At 38.1% G+C, this 17665-nt stretch overlaps 1 protein-coding gene across 3 annotated transcripts in view; it reads right to left on the reverse strand.

Moving 5' to 3' along the window:
• Positions 1–453: 453 nt before the first annotated feature.
• The window catches only part of TMCC3 (transmembrane and coiled-coil domain family 3), a 134002-nt gene continuing 116790 nt past the window's right edge, over positions 454–17665 (reverse strand). For 2 of the 3 annotated variants that reach the window (XM_030261460.4, XM_072923219.1), the window contains exons 2-4: positions 10034–10932; positions 8440–8575; positions 5298–5748 (exon numbers count right to left, since the gene is read on the reverse strand). In XM_030261460.4, coding sequence (XP_030117320.1) covers positions 5446–5748; positions 8440–8575; positions 10034–10932 — 1338 coding nt within the window. In that variant the 3' untranslated portion in view covers positions 5298–5445. Of the gene's footprint in view, positions 5749–8439; positions 8576–10033; positions 10933–17665 lie in introns of all 3 variants that reach the window. The other variant, XM_002187796.7, reaches the window with a different exon arrangement.

A 17665-nucleotide genomic window follows, 5' to 3' on the forward strand; every position in this document is an offset into this window, starting at 1 on the left:
GACCTCTGCTTTATGAATACTAAAGGCAAACGCTTTGCTTAATGTCAGCTACATTTTTTTTTTTTTTTGGCACATGTGACCAAGGATTCTGACATAACATAAAAATACTTTTTAAGTTTCTAATTTTAAGTTAAAAAAAAAATCCTAAGTGAGTCCAGCTTCTTGGCACGATAGCAAAATATTTGCATAGCAAATTTCACACAAGCTTTGGATAAAAGCAAGGATGATACCTAGTTTGATGTTTGCAGTTTTGCCATGTCACAACTCTAAGTGAAACTCAACAGGTTTTGGTCAAAATTGCAGCAGAGCAGAATGCTCAGATCTGTCAGTGTATTAAAACTGGGCTTTGTGCTCAATGGATTAACTTTATCACTGTCAATCAAATAATTTGTTACTGAGAAAGAAAAATTGATAGGGGTATGAGTGATTGGACAGAAAGTTTAAGAGACAATATTCATCATCAAATAAATGTAAATATTTTTATTTTAAAAAATGTTAATGGCACCTTAGAGGCAGTCATGACTACACAACCAAATATACAAAAATTACATTTTCATATGTTGAATCTTTCCACAGTGCTGCACAAAATGGAAATACTATGAGAAACATTGCAGGTCACACACCAAGACAATTAACTTTAGCCAATAAAAGCAGACAATTTTTGGTACACCTTGATACTACCAGACCCAGGTTCCCTGGATAAAAAGGAAAGGTGGCTTTGTGCAAAGCTTTCCAATAACAGTACAACTTAATATGCTAAACGTACAGCAAATCAACCATACAAGACATTTTGACTTGGCCTCATGCAGTCCTTATATACAGAATCATCTCAGTTGGCTTTTTCAGGGAAAATAAGCAATTTCATTGACTAAAATAAAACTTTTCTTAGTCTTTCACTGTTGCAATGTAAAATTGTCTGATCCTTTGTGCAGGATTAGCATCAGAGAGACCCTTCCAAATTTATCTGAAAACAAGCCCTTTATCATCTGTATTTAAAGGCCATGTTCTGGCATGATGGTGAATGAAGAAAGCAGATATATATTTGATTGATTTAAAATAGTGGAGAATAAATTTGTCTGATTACTAGGTCTAGATGGACTTTCAGAAGGGATTAAATTCTGCTATCAAAATTAAAGTGTTTAATTACATTAATATCTGTTTCTCTTCTGTTGTATCATTGAATCCAGCAGTAAAATGTCTCGATCACAGTGGGAAGGGACTTAGTTTGGACAACCAAACAAGAAAATTTGCTCTCGTACCTTCTAAATGAACTACAAACTTCTTCATTTTCTTGTTTTTACCTGAATTTCTTGTTCAATGATTTTGATTTCAGAAAGCACTAGTTGTTATTGTGCAGTTAACTTTGTATCAAACATAAGCCTGAACTAATTCAACTTCAAATGTTCGAGTCCTTGTTTATTATGTAATTCAGCAGCTAATAATTAGCTGGCAACCCTTATGATTGCAAAACTGAACCTTATGCTTACACTGAATTTGTATAGCTTTGACTCCTGGTGAGCGGATCACATATCTTTCCTACATCAAATTGTCTTCACCTTTTGCATTGCTATTCCCCAGGTTAGCAGACATTATTTGTTCACAGAAAACCATTGGCTTTTAAATATCCTTCCTGGAGTGCAGACATCACATCTATATTGATAGATGTCCTGCAGCAGAGGCACTGCATAACACAAACATTTTGATATTAAACTAAAATACAGTGAATTTTTTTAATGCCTCTCTAAGAATTCAGTGCAAATAGACATCACAGGACTGCAATAAAATGAGAAGTTGCATGAATGTATATAATATAAAGCAGAAAGAAGAAGGAATTTAAACTGGGTCTCAATCAGTCCTGCCAATCACTAATTGGACTTTCAACAATAATGGAGTTGAAGCTAGCAGAGAGATCCATTACACAGTTTTTAGAGGAAACCTCATGTAGTCCTTAATGTTGAAATAGGAGAAATCAGGAAAATTGTGCTAACTTTCATAAGAAACTAAATCTCCAGAAACCTCCAAACAAAAAGCTAACGAACAGTAGAACAGGTATTAACAACTTATTGAAAGGGCTTTTCCATCAGAGAAGTACTACCAAAGTGAAGTGAAATACTTGTATACCAGGCAGCACCAAGCAGAAAAGACACTGTCTGGCAACTTTTTGTTGAGTGGGAGTGTTTTAGAGGTTGATGAGTAGATGTAAGGAGTATCCTAAGAATGTCTGATGTGTTATATGAGAATATAAAAGCAAAAGGTATCCTGACAGAACATGGTTAACTGATTGAGGACAGAGAACTGCAGGTCTTTGGGTTGGCCTAGGCATACTTTCATAGGAAGCAGAGCTCAGACTGCAGGCCAGATACACACTCTAATAGGTAAAATACACAATCCCAGCCTAAAGGGGGGAAGTGATGCCCATACTGAAGCTAATGGCAGAGGCATCAGCTCTGACTAGCTCAGGCACTAGCCTTCTCTTGACCACGAGTACAGGCACAGGTGGCTAGCCTGTCCCACCACATACTGGAGCTGTTTGTATCTGTTCCCTGTAGGAAAAAGTTAGGAAGAACCTTTCTACACCAAAGCTGCCCCAACAATCTGCAGAGAGTCTGCCTGGAGCCCAGTTTTAGGGACAGCTAATGATTCACGGCAACAAGAAGAAAAAAGCTCATCTCCTGTAAAATCCCAGCTTCATACTCATGCAACCTTTTTACCAGCCCTTTAAGTCTCTGGATGTGGAGAATCATCTACCTCTTTCACCAGTCTAGTGAGCTAACATGGCATATGGAAGACTTCACCACATACCAGTGTTAGCACAAGGGAGTAAATGCAATGGTGAAGGCAGGATGGGAGACCTCCCTCCTTGGGTGGCCTTCCACATGGCAGAGCTCCTGGCACTAGTCTCACTCTGTGCAAAACTGTAACAGTTTCACTCAAAAGCAGGCGTTTGCCCTTCACTTTACACTTTTTATTATTTTCTTGATGTGTGTCACATCCTTCAGTGATTTAAACCCAGCAGAGAAAATAACCTAGAGAAGAGATGCACCCATTCACCAATTAGGTTGTTTACTTTACATAACTAACGCTATGCAGCCGTTATAGCTTTTTCTATGTCCTCTGCCAGATGTAAAGCCAATATGGAAGCCCAAGACCCGTTTCCAATTTAGAATTTAAGCCCTGTCAGATTCTGTCAAGACAGTGAGCAATCTTTTGTAGAGACATAAATTTTAGATTCTACTTTAATTTTGCACCGAGGTTATCTTCCAGAGTTATAAAAGGATGCCCTTGGAGCAGAAGCCTTCACATTCCCAGGTGTGAAGGGAAAGTGAAATACCACACCAACATCCTTTGTTATAAGAAAAATACTAACCTTTTTCCTACCTGTCATTGAGGCTACCTGATGTAACATTTCAACTACATAAAACAGCAATCATGCAATAGGCAAAGGAGTTTTTCTTATGTAAACATCATTAACACATGGTATTCCTTTCTTGAACGTCTACCTTTCTGAACCCATTCAACAAAATGCTAAACTATTTTCTCAGGAGGCCAATGCAGAAGCTGACTGTGCAAGCTGAAGAGAAGAACAGAGATTATAATAGAGATGGCAAGAAAACACCATGAAAAGTCACAGCATTCTTAGGATCAGAATCAGTCATTGGTCTTGTTTGGGCTCTTGTTTGTTTGGTTTTGGTTTCCACTCCACTTCCCACTTGAGATGAGGTAGGGCTAGGTTAAGATAATACGGGTGTGCCTGATCTGATCCATTTCCAGTGACTGCAAACCAGCAAAGTCCTTCCTGATTCTCTGTGCAAAGACTTAGGACATATAAAGAATTCTTTAAATATTTATAAGTATTTTAATTGAATTTTCTAAATGCTAAGTTATATCATTATTTATTAAGTTAATTCTGTCCTTTCTTTAGTTCCTGAAGCCACAAATAGTAACTATTCACTATTTATCTGACTGTGGTAAAATGTCAGAGTTCTTCCCTGCCTTCCCCTCACCCACTCCCTTTCCTCAGAATAGTCTTCACAAATTCTATACAAACTATTGCACTTGATTAGAAAGAAACATACACATCAAACTATGCCCTCCCTCCCATAATACCAGCATAAAAAATACTGCAACTGAAAATAAAATAGGTAATGACAATTATTTTCACAGTTACTAACACTGAACATCAAATAAGTGAAGACACTCTTTTTTTCACTTAATGGAGTGTGGAGAAGAATTCTGGTTGTGGTAGCTTGTTTTGTGGTTGTTTTTTGTTTGCTTGTTTATTTTTAATAAAGATCTTGTTTTATATAACGGCTGAAAGTCAAGCTGATTTCATGGATTTTTTTTTTTGCAGTTATTAAATCAGCAAAATAAATTCTAGTGGGAAAACAAACCCAACCCTGTCTCCTAGTAGTGATACTGCATGTTAATACATTATTTTCAGGAATGTTTGTTGAGAGTCCCTATATTTACAGAAGTTGAACTCCCTGCTCTCTCTAAGAAGCTGTTCCCTCATATTTCTGCCACATTCTTGAATCTGACAGAAGAAGTAAATCCACTGTACCCAGGGTCCCACCACCTGTATGCTTTGCATTCAGTCAGAACACCCCAATAATTCAGTGCTAACAAAGGCTAATCTCAATGTTGCCTTTCTGTGTACTTCTTTCCCCTTGCAGGTTGCAGGGCTTGAACGAGTGAGTGCTTTGATGTGGATGACAACTTACCTACCAGTTACTTGCTTTTTAACTCCTTTACAAAGTTGCCTGGAGGCCTTATAATTCAATTCAGCCCATCTTTGGAAGTCTTAAGCCACATTATGTGTTTTCCGAATGTGATAAGGAAAAGTGCCAGGACAGAACAACTGCTAACTGTGGTCAATAGTCATTACTGGTTTCATTTACAAACAATAGACTCTGTGCAAAAAGTTACTAGCAGAAGCATCAAGTTTTGTTAATCTTGAAAACTCAAAATCCCATGTAATGATACCCATTAATTTAGAATCTAGAACTATCAATACACATGACTGCATAGTTTGGTTTATCAGCCTAGTTGGATTCAGAGAGAAAATTAACTATCATTGTAGCAGAGCTGATACACATTATGGCACTCCCTCTTGATCACACTCTGTGCACTCCAGCCTAGTAAAAAGCACACCTGACAATTGCAGTTGTTGGGATTCCTCCCAGATCATCATACCATCTTTTGTGGGTATGGGTTTGGAAAGTGGAAAACCTTTTGGATTAAGGCAGAAGACTGACTTAAGTGAGCAGTTCATCACAGATACAGCCAGTTAGACAAACTCAGATTGAACAGGCAGCTGACTGCCAACAAGTATACTTTTATAAATTTACACCAGAATTTGTATACACACAGTGCTTAAAAAACAGGGAGGGGAAGAAAAAAGGGGAGAAAAAAGAAAAAAAGAAAAAACCAGCCAGTCAAACAGCTTCATCTTGGTATAATCATCCTTTCTATAGCACAAATGATATGATCCCAGTTTTTACAAAATATTGCCAGCAGCGTCACTGCAAAAAAAGTGCAGATGATATGAAAACGGCTCTTCATCATAGGAGCAATGAACTTTGCAATAGTAGAGACGCACACTAAGATGACAGTCATGAAAGCCAGGATAACATTTATACACTTCCCCAGGAGCACTTTGGCATTAACTGTTTCAGACTGCTGTGCTTGCTGTTCTTGCTGATGGAGCTCCAGTTTGGAAACCCGGGTCTGGCAGGATTCCAAGGCTTCCTGGAGACGGAAAACAAGAATTAGGGCAGCCATATTTCCCTTCAATGTTTCTTCACATTTTAGCGGCAGAGCCATCCATTAGCTAGATTAGAATGTAATTTATTATAGACTGATAAAATTTCAATGAACCACCACCTTTTAAAAGAATAAATGCACATATATATGAGTGAGTCTGAATTAATGTGTCACTATTTGCTCAGGCATAATCAAGGCCAACAACACTGTCCAAACTGTAGGTTTGTTCTTTTTTTGTGCTCAAGAAAAAGTATCATAACTTTAATGTTCATGACAGTTGTTTCCTATATATACTGTTGATATAAATTACTAGTAAAGCTGTTGCCACAGCAACTATCACTGCATCAAAACAGCAAGAAATTAGTTTGTCTATTCCATAGAAAACATTAGGGTGGGCTTGCTGTGATACTAAATAACTATTTTGCAACATGTAGCAGCACTTGGTTTACACTGCCTCTTTAGTCTACATTGATTTTGCTTTCAAAGCTACCCATTCTACAGTGCTGAGCTTGAATCCTCTGTGAGATCTGGCCTTCTCCCTCTGTCAGTGTGAAGACAGTGGAATAACCTGTGGAGATGCTTTTATGGATTCTCTCCCACATGATCTATTCTGCTTCACAGTTTGTTCTAAAGAAAGCAGACCTTTCTCTTCTGCTTGAGGATGAACTAAAAGTGGTCTTTGAGTAAAATGCTTCCTAAAGACACTACCCCCATGCTTGAGCCCTCCCAAAGCAAAACAGAAAAACTTCCAACTGTTTCACTGATTTGCCAAAATGCCAGCTCCTTCCTGAAGTTGGGATTTGGGCATCACTGGGTAACGTGGTGCAAAGCTATAATTTCATGAGATTGATCAATTTGACAGAATCTTTTACCAGTGTGTGACAAAGAAAACCAATGCTCTGCCATCCCTACTTTCTTGCTCACCCTCAAACTCCAGATATTTTCCCTGCACTAGCATGGTTATTCACCTGGTCACACAGTAAGCTGTTTCAAAACAAACTTTTTTGTATAAACACCCAGAGAGTTATCAGCTTTCCCTTGCTGGGTCAGTTCTTCATTGTTTCAGCAAGTTGAACTGGCTTACCAATTGACTGCAGGCACCAAGGTCACCACAGAGAGTGTGGCACAGTGCTTTACACAAGGCTGCTTCTGTTACTGCTCTAGGAATTAGAAGATTGTAACCACAGTTCTTATGGGTGGCACAAAGTCTGTTATGGTCAGGTATGTTCTCCACTATATACTAATGAACTTCCCTGGTCTTTCTTCCACTCTGACTGTAAGTTATCCTCAAATTGTCGTGTGCTGCTTTAGAGAAAATCCAGCTGCAAGTCTGATACCTGCAGCTCTGCACTGAGAGGCTGAACACGTCTTTAAAACTACCTGCACATCTCTTAGTGACAGAGTTAGGCTGTTACTCAAAATATCCAGAGCTTAAATCCTTTTACTCTATTTTAGCTAATTTTCCAAAGCCCCAAAGAGATGGGTTTAAATGGGTCCAACTGTACAGAGATAAAAGAAAAAAGGCTGTATCAACAGAGCACTTCATTAAGGAATCTCTGACACCCCTCCAGGAGTCTTTTACAAGTCTCTGACACCCTTCCAAGATTCTGCTAATGAGTTAGGGAATATTGCACAGCCCTTCTGTTGGACAACTCAGGTTCCATTATCTTTTTACATCCTCAAGATGCCTTCACAGAAATGAGTCCTCTTTTCTTTGAGTCTGTGAGAGACCTCTCTTGTTTAAACCTACAATGAAACCTATGATATGCTTAGATTCAGTACCATCCCTTTCCCATTCTGTTCCCAGGAGCTTCCTAATTCACATTTAGGAAACTGTGATCATCCTGCTGCCTGCACTTTCTCTGTTTAGAAATGTGAGCACAGGTGTTTATAGGTCAAGTTTTAGGTTCTTGTACCATCTGAGCCAATATGAAGACAGTCTTTGAGCATTCCTCAGTTGTTCATGAATAGGTAAGGCACAACTGTGTTTTCACCACTTCCTCAGACTTTGAGTGGAAATATTATGGATTATGCAAGTGCTTGTATTGTATAAAATATTCAAGTACGTTATACAATATTCAAGTATGTAACTACATGCTGTTAGGACATACTTGTAGACACTGTTACTGGTTTTTGATTGAAGTCAGACATGACTACAACTGATCACCAAGATGAAAACACCCCACAGCTTTGATCATAGAGGTTGTTGTGACTATGGCTTAAAACTCTTTGATTATAACTAGAAAATCTACAAGTCTATTTATGAATCATCTCTCTTACTTTTTACCCTAAGCTCAATTTATAATAAATCTTGCCAGTGAAAGTCTGGAGAAAGTCTGAGCAAGAAGTTTATGTCAGGACATTGTCACAAGTGTTATGTCACACAATGCAAGGAGACTTGATTCCTTGCTCCTCTGTGAAAGAAATTAAAACAGACCACTCTTCAACCACAAGTCTGCCTAGGCCATATCATCAGTTTCAGCAGAAAAAAAATCCTGAATCCAGAAAAACAAATGGAGACTGTCACTGATTCAATCTGCTGTGCTAAAACAGAGAAAATAAGGGCTTATATCTTTCTCCATATTCCTTATTTAAAAATATGTAGAAAAATATAAGTGTTTCATGGTACAAGATCTCTACAAAATATTAAAAGATGATGATAAGGAAAATAAGTACCTGTACATCTCGTGATCGCTCGTAGGCCTGATATGCCACCTTCTCCTCTATGCTGGCTAGCTCTTGTTTCAAGTTTGCTGTCTCATGTTGATGAAGGTCAGTGAGGTCATTTAACTGGTCTTCCAATCTTTCATATCTTATTAGAAAAAGAAGTCTAAATTTAGTGCCTTCTATTTAAGTAATGCAAATCATGAAAACAATTGCACATTTTAAAAGGTAATTTCTCAGCATACAATGAATTCGTCTGACTGGCATTACAAAGCACATATAGAAATCAGTAAAAACTTTGCAAACTTTCCATGAATATTTATTCAACAATCTGAAAGCCTTTTTGAGTGTTTCTTGCTGGCAATAGGTGCTAAAAAGCAAATATTCATACAACATTGGCAAATTATATGAAATATAAACAGTGCCTAAGGATATCCAACTCACATTCTTCACTCTTCATTTAGCCAAGAAGATATGGCTTCATAAGTAAGTTTGAGCCTATTAATAGCTCGCCAGTAATGGCAGGAAAAATATGTTCTCTCTCATACACAACTACAGGGCTCTGCCACTTATGTACAGTCTGTTCTGGCATGTTTCTACATGGTAAAGCAGTTCAAGTAAACCACCAGAAAACTAGATTTTTTTTTTTTTTTGTGAGTTTGTCACTTGATTAACACACAAACAGGCAAACACTGCAGTCAGCACAAAAATGATGGAGGCAAAATTTTCTAGAAATGGGTAGCAGGAGGCTTGAGATTTTCTTGGCAGAGAGCTGACAGAAAAGGCCAGTCTGCTTTCTCCTGAAACCAAGTAATGAGTTCACTAGGCCACTTTCATTGTTCTTTCCGCCCTGTATTACTACATGATATCAAACCTTTCATTGTATTTCAAGAACTATAAGCAAGGGAGACATGAAATATTGCCCTTCCTACCAAGATTTTGCCCACTGGCGTAGTAAAGACTTCAAGAATCAACTTCACTTTAACAAACCATAGGAAAAATGGGATATAGGTACAGCAAGTGAAAGCCCTCTGTAAAACATATCATCCACTTTTCACAGAGCATGATAAAGGAATTAATTGTCATGTAACAAATGCAAGATGAAGTTGTGCTAAATCACTTCAAACTACATCTCCCAGCTGTGTGTTACACCAGGGTACAAGGTGACATTGCATCCACAAGATAGCAATGTGTGTGAGAAGTATTTGGACAAGGTACTCAGGAGTCAAGGGTATACTTATCAGCTATCAGTCAGTCCTGCTACGCCACAGACTGATTAGCTTTTTTGGAGTCACATTAGATGAAAATCCTTCCACTAGCAACAAAACCATTGGCATCTCCTATACGCAGTACTCATATAATTCACATAAAAACTATGACAGAGGAGAGACAAAAGGCAAAGGGCACTTCACCATTTGATAAGAAATATAAATATTCTATGTGTATTTTTGGTTATTGGGAGGAATTAAACATGTTGGTACCAGATATTGATTGGAATTATTTTTTCCTCTTGCTTCTGAAATCTCTCTCTCTGACTCACACACTTTCCAAAGAGTTTCTATACCCATTCAAAAGTCATTTCAAGAGAACAGTTAAAAAAAAATACCTATATCTTTCTTCTTGTAGCATCTGAGAAATAAAGCCATAGTCTCTTTTAAATTGGGTTTTTAAATTCTCAATATCATCAGCTAATTGGGACTGTGTCTCCTTGATTTCCCTTAGTTCCTCCAAAATCATGGACAGCTTTCCTTGGCTGTCAAGGGTACTTGCCACAGCAGGACTAAAGGAGGTATTCCCATTGCTGTCTGCCGATCCAGAGGTCCCACTTGAGCATTCATCATCACTAACATATTTTGGTTTGGCAACAATGGTGGCGCTGCCCCCATAGGTTCTAGAACTTGTTTCTGGCCGAAATTCATCCAGGGTATTTTTGAGATGAGCAATGTTGTCTGCGCTACCAAATTTGTTTCGGATCAGGTTGGCAAACTCTCTAGACTTGCTGAAAACAAAGACAGGTGGTGTCAGGGATACACCCGGCACACCCGACTTGCTGCTCTCTGTTCCGTGCCCACTGCTACGAGATTTTCCATGTTGAACGTCTTTCAAGTTATCTTTGGAAGTATCCTTGGTAGCTTTGGAAGATCCATTTTGTTCAATATCCTTGAGCTTTTTGTGATACTGTTCCAATTTCTTCTGCAGCTGGGCAATGGAGTGGGCAGATTTCTGGTTCTTTTTCTCAAAGACTTGCTTAATGCGCCCAGCCTGTTGTTTGTCTGCACTGTTCACCAGTTTCAAATACTCAGCCACGTTTCCATCTCGAGCTGTTTGTTCAACCTTGATTTGCTCTGTAACCTTGAGGATTTTCTGTTTCAAGCTATCTGCACTGAGTTTGACTTTGTGAAATTCTAGGACCCCATCAGGTACATCAAAGTTCAGGTTGGTATCAGAACCTCCACGGCGGATGTTAAGTGGTAAACTCAGGGTATTCATGTCATGTCTTTCCACCTGAGAGAAAAGAAAAAGAGGTAAATGGAATTTGCCTAAAATATATTTTTTAAAATCAAGCATCCAGTTTACTTTTCCACATATAATGATATCAAGTACACAGTATAAAGTAGCTTATATTAGCAAAAGCATAATAAACTTTTCTTTGAAATTAAGCAGCATTTTTCTTGACTTCTACAGGTTAATAAGCAGTCTAAGGAACTGCTTGTCTCTCTTAAAATAAAGATGAATTAGAAAGAAAAATATTCAGAATAGCTTATAGAATCACTGTAAGCTTTTCAGAATCACTTACAGTTTTCCACAAAATGAAAATAATATCTAGTTAAAAAAGGTTCCTAAATATTTTTTTTATTATTAAGAGTTTCAAAGAAACCAGGGCTGATACTCATTCTGTTTTTTCTCCTAGAAGTGGTCAAACATCAGTGGAGATGTAACCAGATTTTTCCCTCTACAGCAGTGCTATATACTATATACTGTTCAGTATATTTTCCCAGATAATTGCCTTTTTTGATACATTCCATTCAAATTCCTTCCACAATTCCAAGTTTTTGCAAAACTTGCTGAAATTAAGCTGTTGAAAATTTAGTGTATGCTGCAAGATGGAAGCAACTGCTGTATTTTAAAGCAGAGAGCACAGAGAAAGAATTGGCCTGTATTTGATTTTCCAGCTTGATGAAGGTGCTCAACAACTTGATCTGCTGTGCTAATTCTGTTTTAACAGGAGGTTCACTCAGTGGGATTTAAAGGGAGAAACTCAGGAAAGAAAACTGCATTCAGTCCAGTATAGGCTCTGTACACATTAAATGCTCTCTGGAAGCACAAGGAAAACAATTAGGCAACTCAGTCACAGCACTGACCACAACAGATCATTTTATCTTTCTCAACAGAAAGGCAAGATAGTCTGATACAAAACATTAAAAGTGTTTCCTTATATAAAGTCAAAGTTATGGGGAACTCATGAGAAGAATGATCTAAACAAAATAGCTTCATCCCTCTTATCATCTTGGTTTAGCCTGGGTGACAAAGAAAGTGCATCTCATTGCAGCTACCACAGTGTTGTGTCTGTAGAGACTGCTTAACAAATGCTCTAGCCATAATGGGTTTTCAGAGCTTTCATACCAGAGGGAACCAATATAATTCTTCAGGCAAGACCATTGCAGAAACAAGGCAGAAGCTATATTAAAGCATCTCTTTAAGATGCATTCATGAAAATCTCTTTTCATCTCTACTACTTTATATTATTTATTTTTATTATTATAGATTACCAAGGATTACAGTGGGGATTTTTCTTGATTTTTCTTTTGCTACTGCACCACTCAGGGCACAAACCAGCTAACCTAAAAATTCACATTCACCAATACCCAAAAAAAAGGCACTTGAAAAGTGCATATTGAAAGCATTCTGTACTTGACAATTTCTTTAGGAAAATATTGGTTAATGATGACCTTTAAGACTCAGACTCTATCCCAGGGATTAAACCAGTGCTGTGACCAATAGATCTACACTTTACTAGTTTGTTAAAAACAACTGGTATTGATCCAAATGCTCAGTATACAAGAATTTCTTGAAACAACCCAAGACATTTTTTTAATAAGCTTTGGCACAAAATTATACTGTAATTAGTCACAGAATTGTATACACACACAAAACAGATCCATCACTGATGTCACCCAGTACAAGCTGTACATAACTTCCAGGAACGGGTGGGTCTATATCTAACCTTTACACAGCAGTGTTTACTTCCTCAGTAAAAAACAGTCTAAAAATGTATTATAATAATTGGATACAAGCCCAAACCAGATCCCCCTCCCTTATGTCCTCTCCTTCATGGGGCTCTCTATTGGTCAGCCTTCTCTGCCTTCCTGAAACTTCAAGGTCACAAAGGCAATACAGATAAAAAGAACAATAACATCGAAGGAATACATCTGCTGAATGCTGCCATGCTTTTGGACATGAGGAAATCTGTTAGTGTGGGGCAAATCTGCTCCTGAATAAAACAAATCATAGGGTCAGTTCAAATTTTGTAAAGTTTAGAAAGGAATTATTTTAAATTCCCAAAACATTGCTAGCAGTACGGTTTTTTACTTACTGGATTGAGAGCTCGCTAAGGGTACAAAAAAGTTATAGCCAACATATATTTCTGTCTGATTGTATTTGGACAAAATGGCAGGAGTCCTCTGCCATCATGTTGCAAGGCTGGGTCAAGCAACAGAGGCTCCTGAAATCCTCTGCTGATGTAATGCACCTTTTTTGTTGGGAGGGGTGGAGTTATTTCTTGTTTAGGTGGGGGGGGGGGCTGGTTGGTTGGGCTTCGTGGGGTTTAGTGTTTTTTTGGTTTGGTTATTTTAAATCAGAAGCAAGCAGATGGTAGGAGAGTCAGGTATGTCTAGACAAGTGGCCTTTCACCTTTCTTTTACTTTGATGATCTATCTGTGATTGTTTTATAACTAAGCACAAATACTACCCCAAGACATCAGATTTCCATCTTCAAATCCTACCCCAAATCCTTCTTGCTGCAAGTCTCACTCTATGATGAGAAGAATTAGCTTCACTTCCTGCTGTATTGAATGCCTCACTGTTTACATTGAGCACAAGACATACAGTAGGAATCTGAAATGCTTCCTCATCCCTGCAGGTACTAGTGCCCTCTCCTGGGATGCAGGCTGAAATCCTCCCAGTGCAGGAGACTGAATGCACATCTTCTTCAAACTGTGTGAGTGCTCTTCCAGCTATGCTACAGAAGAAATGAGGAATGCCATCCTGCATTGGATGGCAACAATGGTTCCTTCTATGACTCCTGGGTCTCCAGCATCTCACAGTGCCACCAAGCTGTTAATAATAAAGAAGTTGTTGAGAGATTTTTTTATTTTATTTTAAGATTTTCATTGTGGTTCCTGAGAGAAAAATATGTTTACATAGAGTAGCAGGCCCAACAGTTAAAATGGATGAGCCATCCTTTTGTAAGTGAGAAGCACTTTAAGAAAAAAGAATCACTGTACATATCTTATATTATGGGAATTAATGGAAAGCTGGGCATAAGCAGTAGATGAGAAGCAGCAGTCCTGAGACATGTGGTACCACCAGGTAGACAGTAAGTCAAAGCACTAGCCCATAGTCTGAGAAAATACCAGAGACGTGCCCAAAATCTGTCTTCTAGGAAAAAAACACTGAAAAAACCAATTTGCATATGGTCCTGGGATAGCCATAGCTGATGTTAGCCTGAAAAAAGACACCTGGGGCTTGTAGAGAGACTACTGCACTTTATAGAGCAGATCAATACACACTTTACCCAGTTGAGAACTAACAGTAATGTTTGTGCTGCTGAAATATGAGCTTTTAAGAACAGTGAATATGAGCTTTTAAGAACAGCATCACAGATTACTAGATAGGTAACTCTCAGAGATAAAGCCCCAGTCCCCTTTTTTCCAGGGAATCAAGAAGATCTCCAGCTGCCTGACCATGCCATCCATGTCCAGAGCTTCAGAAGGGACAGCAAAATCACTTCTTGGTGCAATGAACACAGGAACACTGCTAGGAACCCTTCACTGTATATGAATTGTCAGGTTTACTTTCTGTCTTAAATGTAAAGTGGAGGGCTGGGTAATAGGCAGCCTGCCATTCAAAAAGAAGCATTCAGAGCACAGTAGTGATTTGAAAACCCAATCACAGAAGCAAGGGTAGAGATTTCATTGGCATCACAATGATGCACATGTTTCTTCACTTACTGTCTGCAAAAGCAGCACCAAGGTCAGACTTGCAGGCCATGCTATCCATGAGCCCAGAGCACAGTAGGACCCATGTTCTCCAATGCCACGGGCAATAATGTTGGAAAGAGATTCCACATGGACAAGATCTGCTGAACAGGTGAAAATATCATGTTTAATGGCCTATAGAGATTAGTCATTGTATCCTCTTATTGGAAAATACAAAGTAGACCTAGGAGACCTTATTTCTTCTGCAAAGATCCTGGGTGGGATCCATCTGGGAGAAAAAAATCCATAGTGATTAGAGGATAAAGAGCATGCAGCCCACCCGAGTGCAACCCACATCCCATGGCTGCTCAGATGAATCACATGCTGTGTTCTACTGACTGTGCCAATGGCTCTCCATTAACAAGTGAGAGATAAGCCCTCTGTGTTAAAGGTATCAAACTGGACTCTACTCTTTAGGTCATAGATTTCTTTTATGCTCTTTAAAAAAGTACCTTTAAAAAGCATAGAGGAAAAAAAAAAGGCATCTACAAGACAGATGCATATATGCATCAGGCTGCAGAAAGCCCACCTCTTTGGGTTGTCTCACTAACAGAAATAAACCATGAAGACATAAAATTATCTACTTATTTAAATAGGCTTGGTTTACAGGTGTTTCCTTCTTTCACCTCATTACCATCACCAGTCATAGCTGTGCAAGCTAAACAAAAGCTCATGATGACAATTTAAGTCTATCTTGAAAGAGTTTCTGATGAATGCTTAGAAACAGAATCCCATAAGGAGCATACAAAATAGGATTAAGGCAGTTTCAAAACTCTTAGAATTTGGTAATAGCAACAAAAGTCATCAGGAAAAATTATCTTTGTATCAGAAATATGCATATGCCAGAAGCACAGGTGTTCCAATGGGTAAAAGAACGTGCATAGGGAGTTTTAGTAAGTTTTCAGTATATCTCAAAGCAAAAGTGTATTTGGGGAGAGACTTTCACCATCTCTTTCAAGTTCACTGTTTCTTCTAAAATCCACATGAAAATCCTTCATGGAAGTCTTAAAATAGAACTAAATCATCATAAAACATTTTAAGTTAGGTAAATTCAGCCCCCAACATTTTTCTACAGTATGTTACAGCAAAACACCTTCTACTTGTGTTTCTTTACAGAGCTACTTAATAGTAATATCTAGAAGTACCTACACACAGAATACCATGCTAATAATCATGCAGAGGGTTGAAAGTATATGGGAATGGAGGGAGTCAGCAATGTGCTTCTACTTCTTACTGGGGTAATGGAAGATTCTGGGTGATTTTTCTGAGACCACCTGGTAAATGCTGATGGAGTCAAATAACTGAAGGTGTTTCTTTCATCATCAATAGTTCCTCTATTACCTATTTACTCCCTACCTCCCCTGAAAAAAACACTGAAGCTGTAAGGCATCTAACTAACACACTATAGGTGTTTATTCCAGGTAGGAGTCAAAGGAAATCCCAGATGCCCTTTGGCAAGTGTCTGCTCTTCAATGTGTGAAAAATGCATATTTTATGATTGGCTTTTTGCAAATATTACAATGAATATTATATGCATAATGTTAGAAAGTTGTGCTGCATTAATTCTCTTAAGTAGTGTGTTAAATATATTTTTAGGTTATAACACAAGGCTAAAATAGAAACTGTGGTATGTAAGATACTTTTTAACTAGCTCAAGAAAGAGATGTGATAATCAAGAAATTCTTTGCACAGAGAAAACAGCGAAAGGGCACATAAAGAGTTACAGCCTCCTTATTGGAAAGGACAAACATTTTTCCACCTTCTCTCCATCTTTATGGAACCACCACAATTAAGGGGAAGAATTTGACAAAAAACAGAAAAAGTTATTAATTTGCAAGGAATTTATACATCAGGTATGAAATATATGAATATGCAACAGGCCATTGCTTTTAAGGGTTATTCCTTTGTTCACAAGGCACGTTTTTGGCAGCTCAGTGCCCAAAAACATCCGGACATCCGTAATTCTTTGGTTTTCATTGTCTTGTAATTGTCCTAACTCTAAATTTTTATTACTCTAATAGTATTACTATTTTTGTAACCATTTTATTATTATTAAACTTTTAAAATTTTAAAAACCAAGTGATTGGTGTTTTTCACAAATATTCAAAGGCTGGGAAACTTCAAGGCCATTCCATGAGTAAGGCATCATACAGGGGCAGAATAGGCTCTAGAGATTTGAATCCTTTTGAAAATTTTCTGCACTATCCCAAGATGGTCTGGTAAATATAAAAATTCAGTTGTTCTACTAAGACACTGCAGCAAGGCCTCAGATATAGACTAAACTACTAAGCATACTAGGCAAGATGTCAACCTGAATCCCGGTCTTCTCAGGGTCAGTTTGATCACCTATCTTTCCCTCCATTTTAATTCATTAACACCATGGAGTTGAGACTCTAAGCACAGGCACCTCAAGAAAGATATAAATGTACTTACAATTTTTAAGTGGGAAAAAAAAAAAAAATTAAAAAAAAAAAACCACTCAAAGTTGAAAATGCTATAAAACAAATTCTTCAGAAAGCAATTGCAAGAAAGCACATGCACTGAACTCCTGGCGTGATGAGAAATACAGCTTTTACTCTCTTGATCTAATCTGGTCATGGCCAAGTACTCATGCATAACCTGTGACCCAAACAGTCAACTTCACACCAAAGTTAGTTTGCCTCAAATCCTACAGGCATGCTCAGTTCAAACCAGAAATACCCAGAAAGAACCTTTTCTCTAGTTTCTATTTAGAGGACTAAACTAAAGCCAAATTTGCTAGGTCACAGCTTGTGTGAAAATGAGTATTCAGATATGGTACTATTTCATATTAGAGCGATGGGAGAAGAGAACAATGGGAGGAAGAGGCAGATTTCTCCTTCGCTGGTAACACCAGCTCCTTCAGAACCCAAGAACAGCCATTGAAAAGTCTCCGTATCATAACTCACACTCAGTCCAGTTCCAAGTTTTTTGGCAGCACAAAACTGACATAAGCAAACTGG

This window comes from Taeniopygia guttata, chromosome 1A (genome assembly GCF_048771995.1).
Source record: "Taeniopygia guttata chromosome 1A, bTaeGut7.mat, whole genome shotgun sequence".
Classification (NCBI taxonomy): domain Eukaryota; kingdom Metazoa; phylum Chordata; class Aves; order Passeriformes; family Estrildidae; genus Taeniopygia; species Taeniopygia guttata.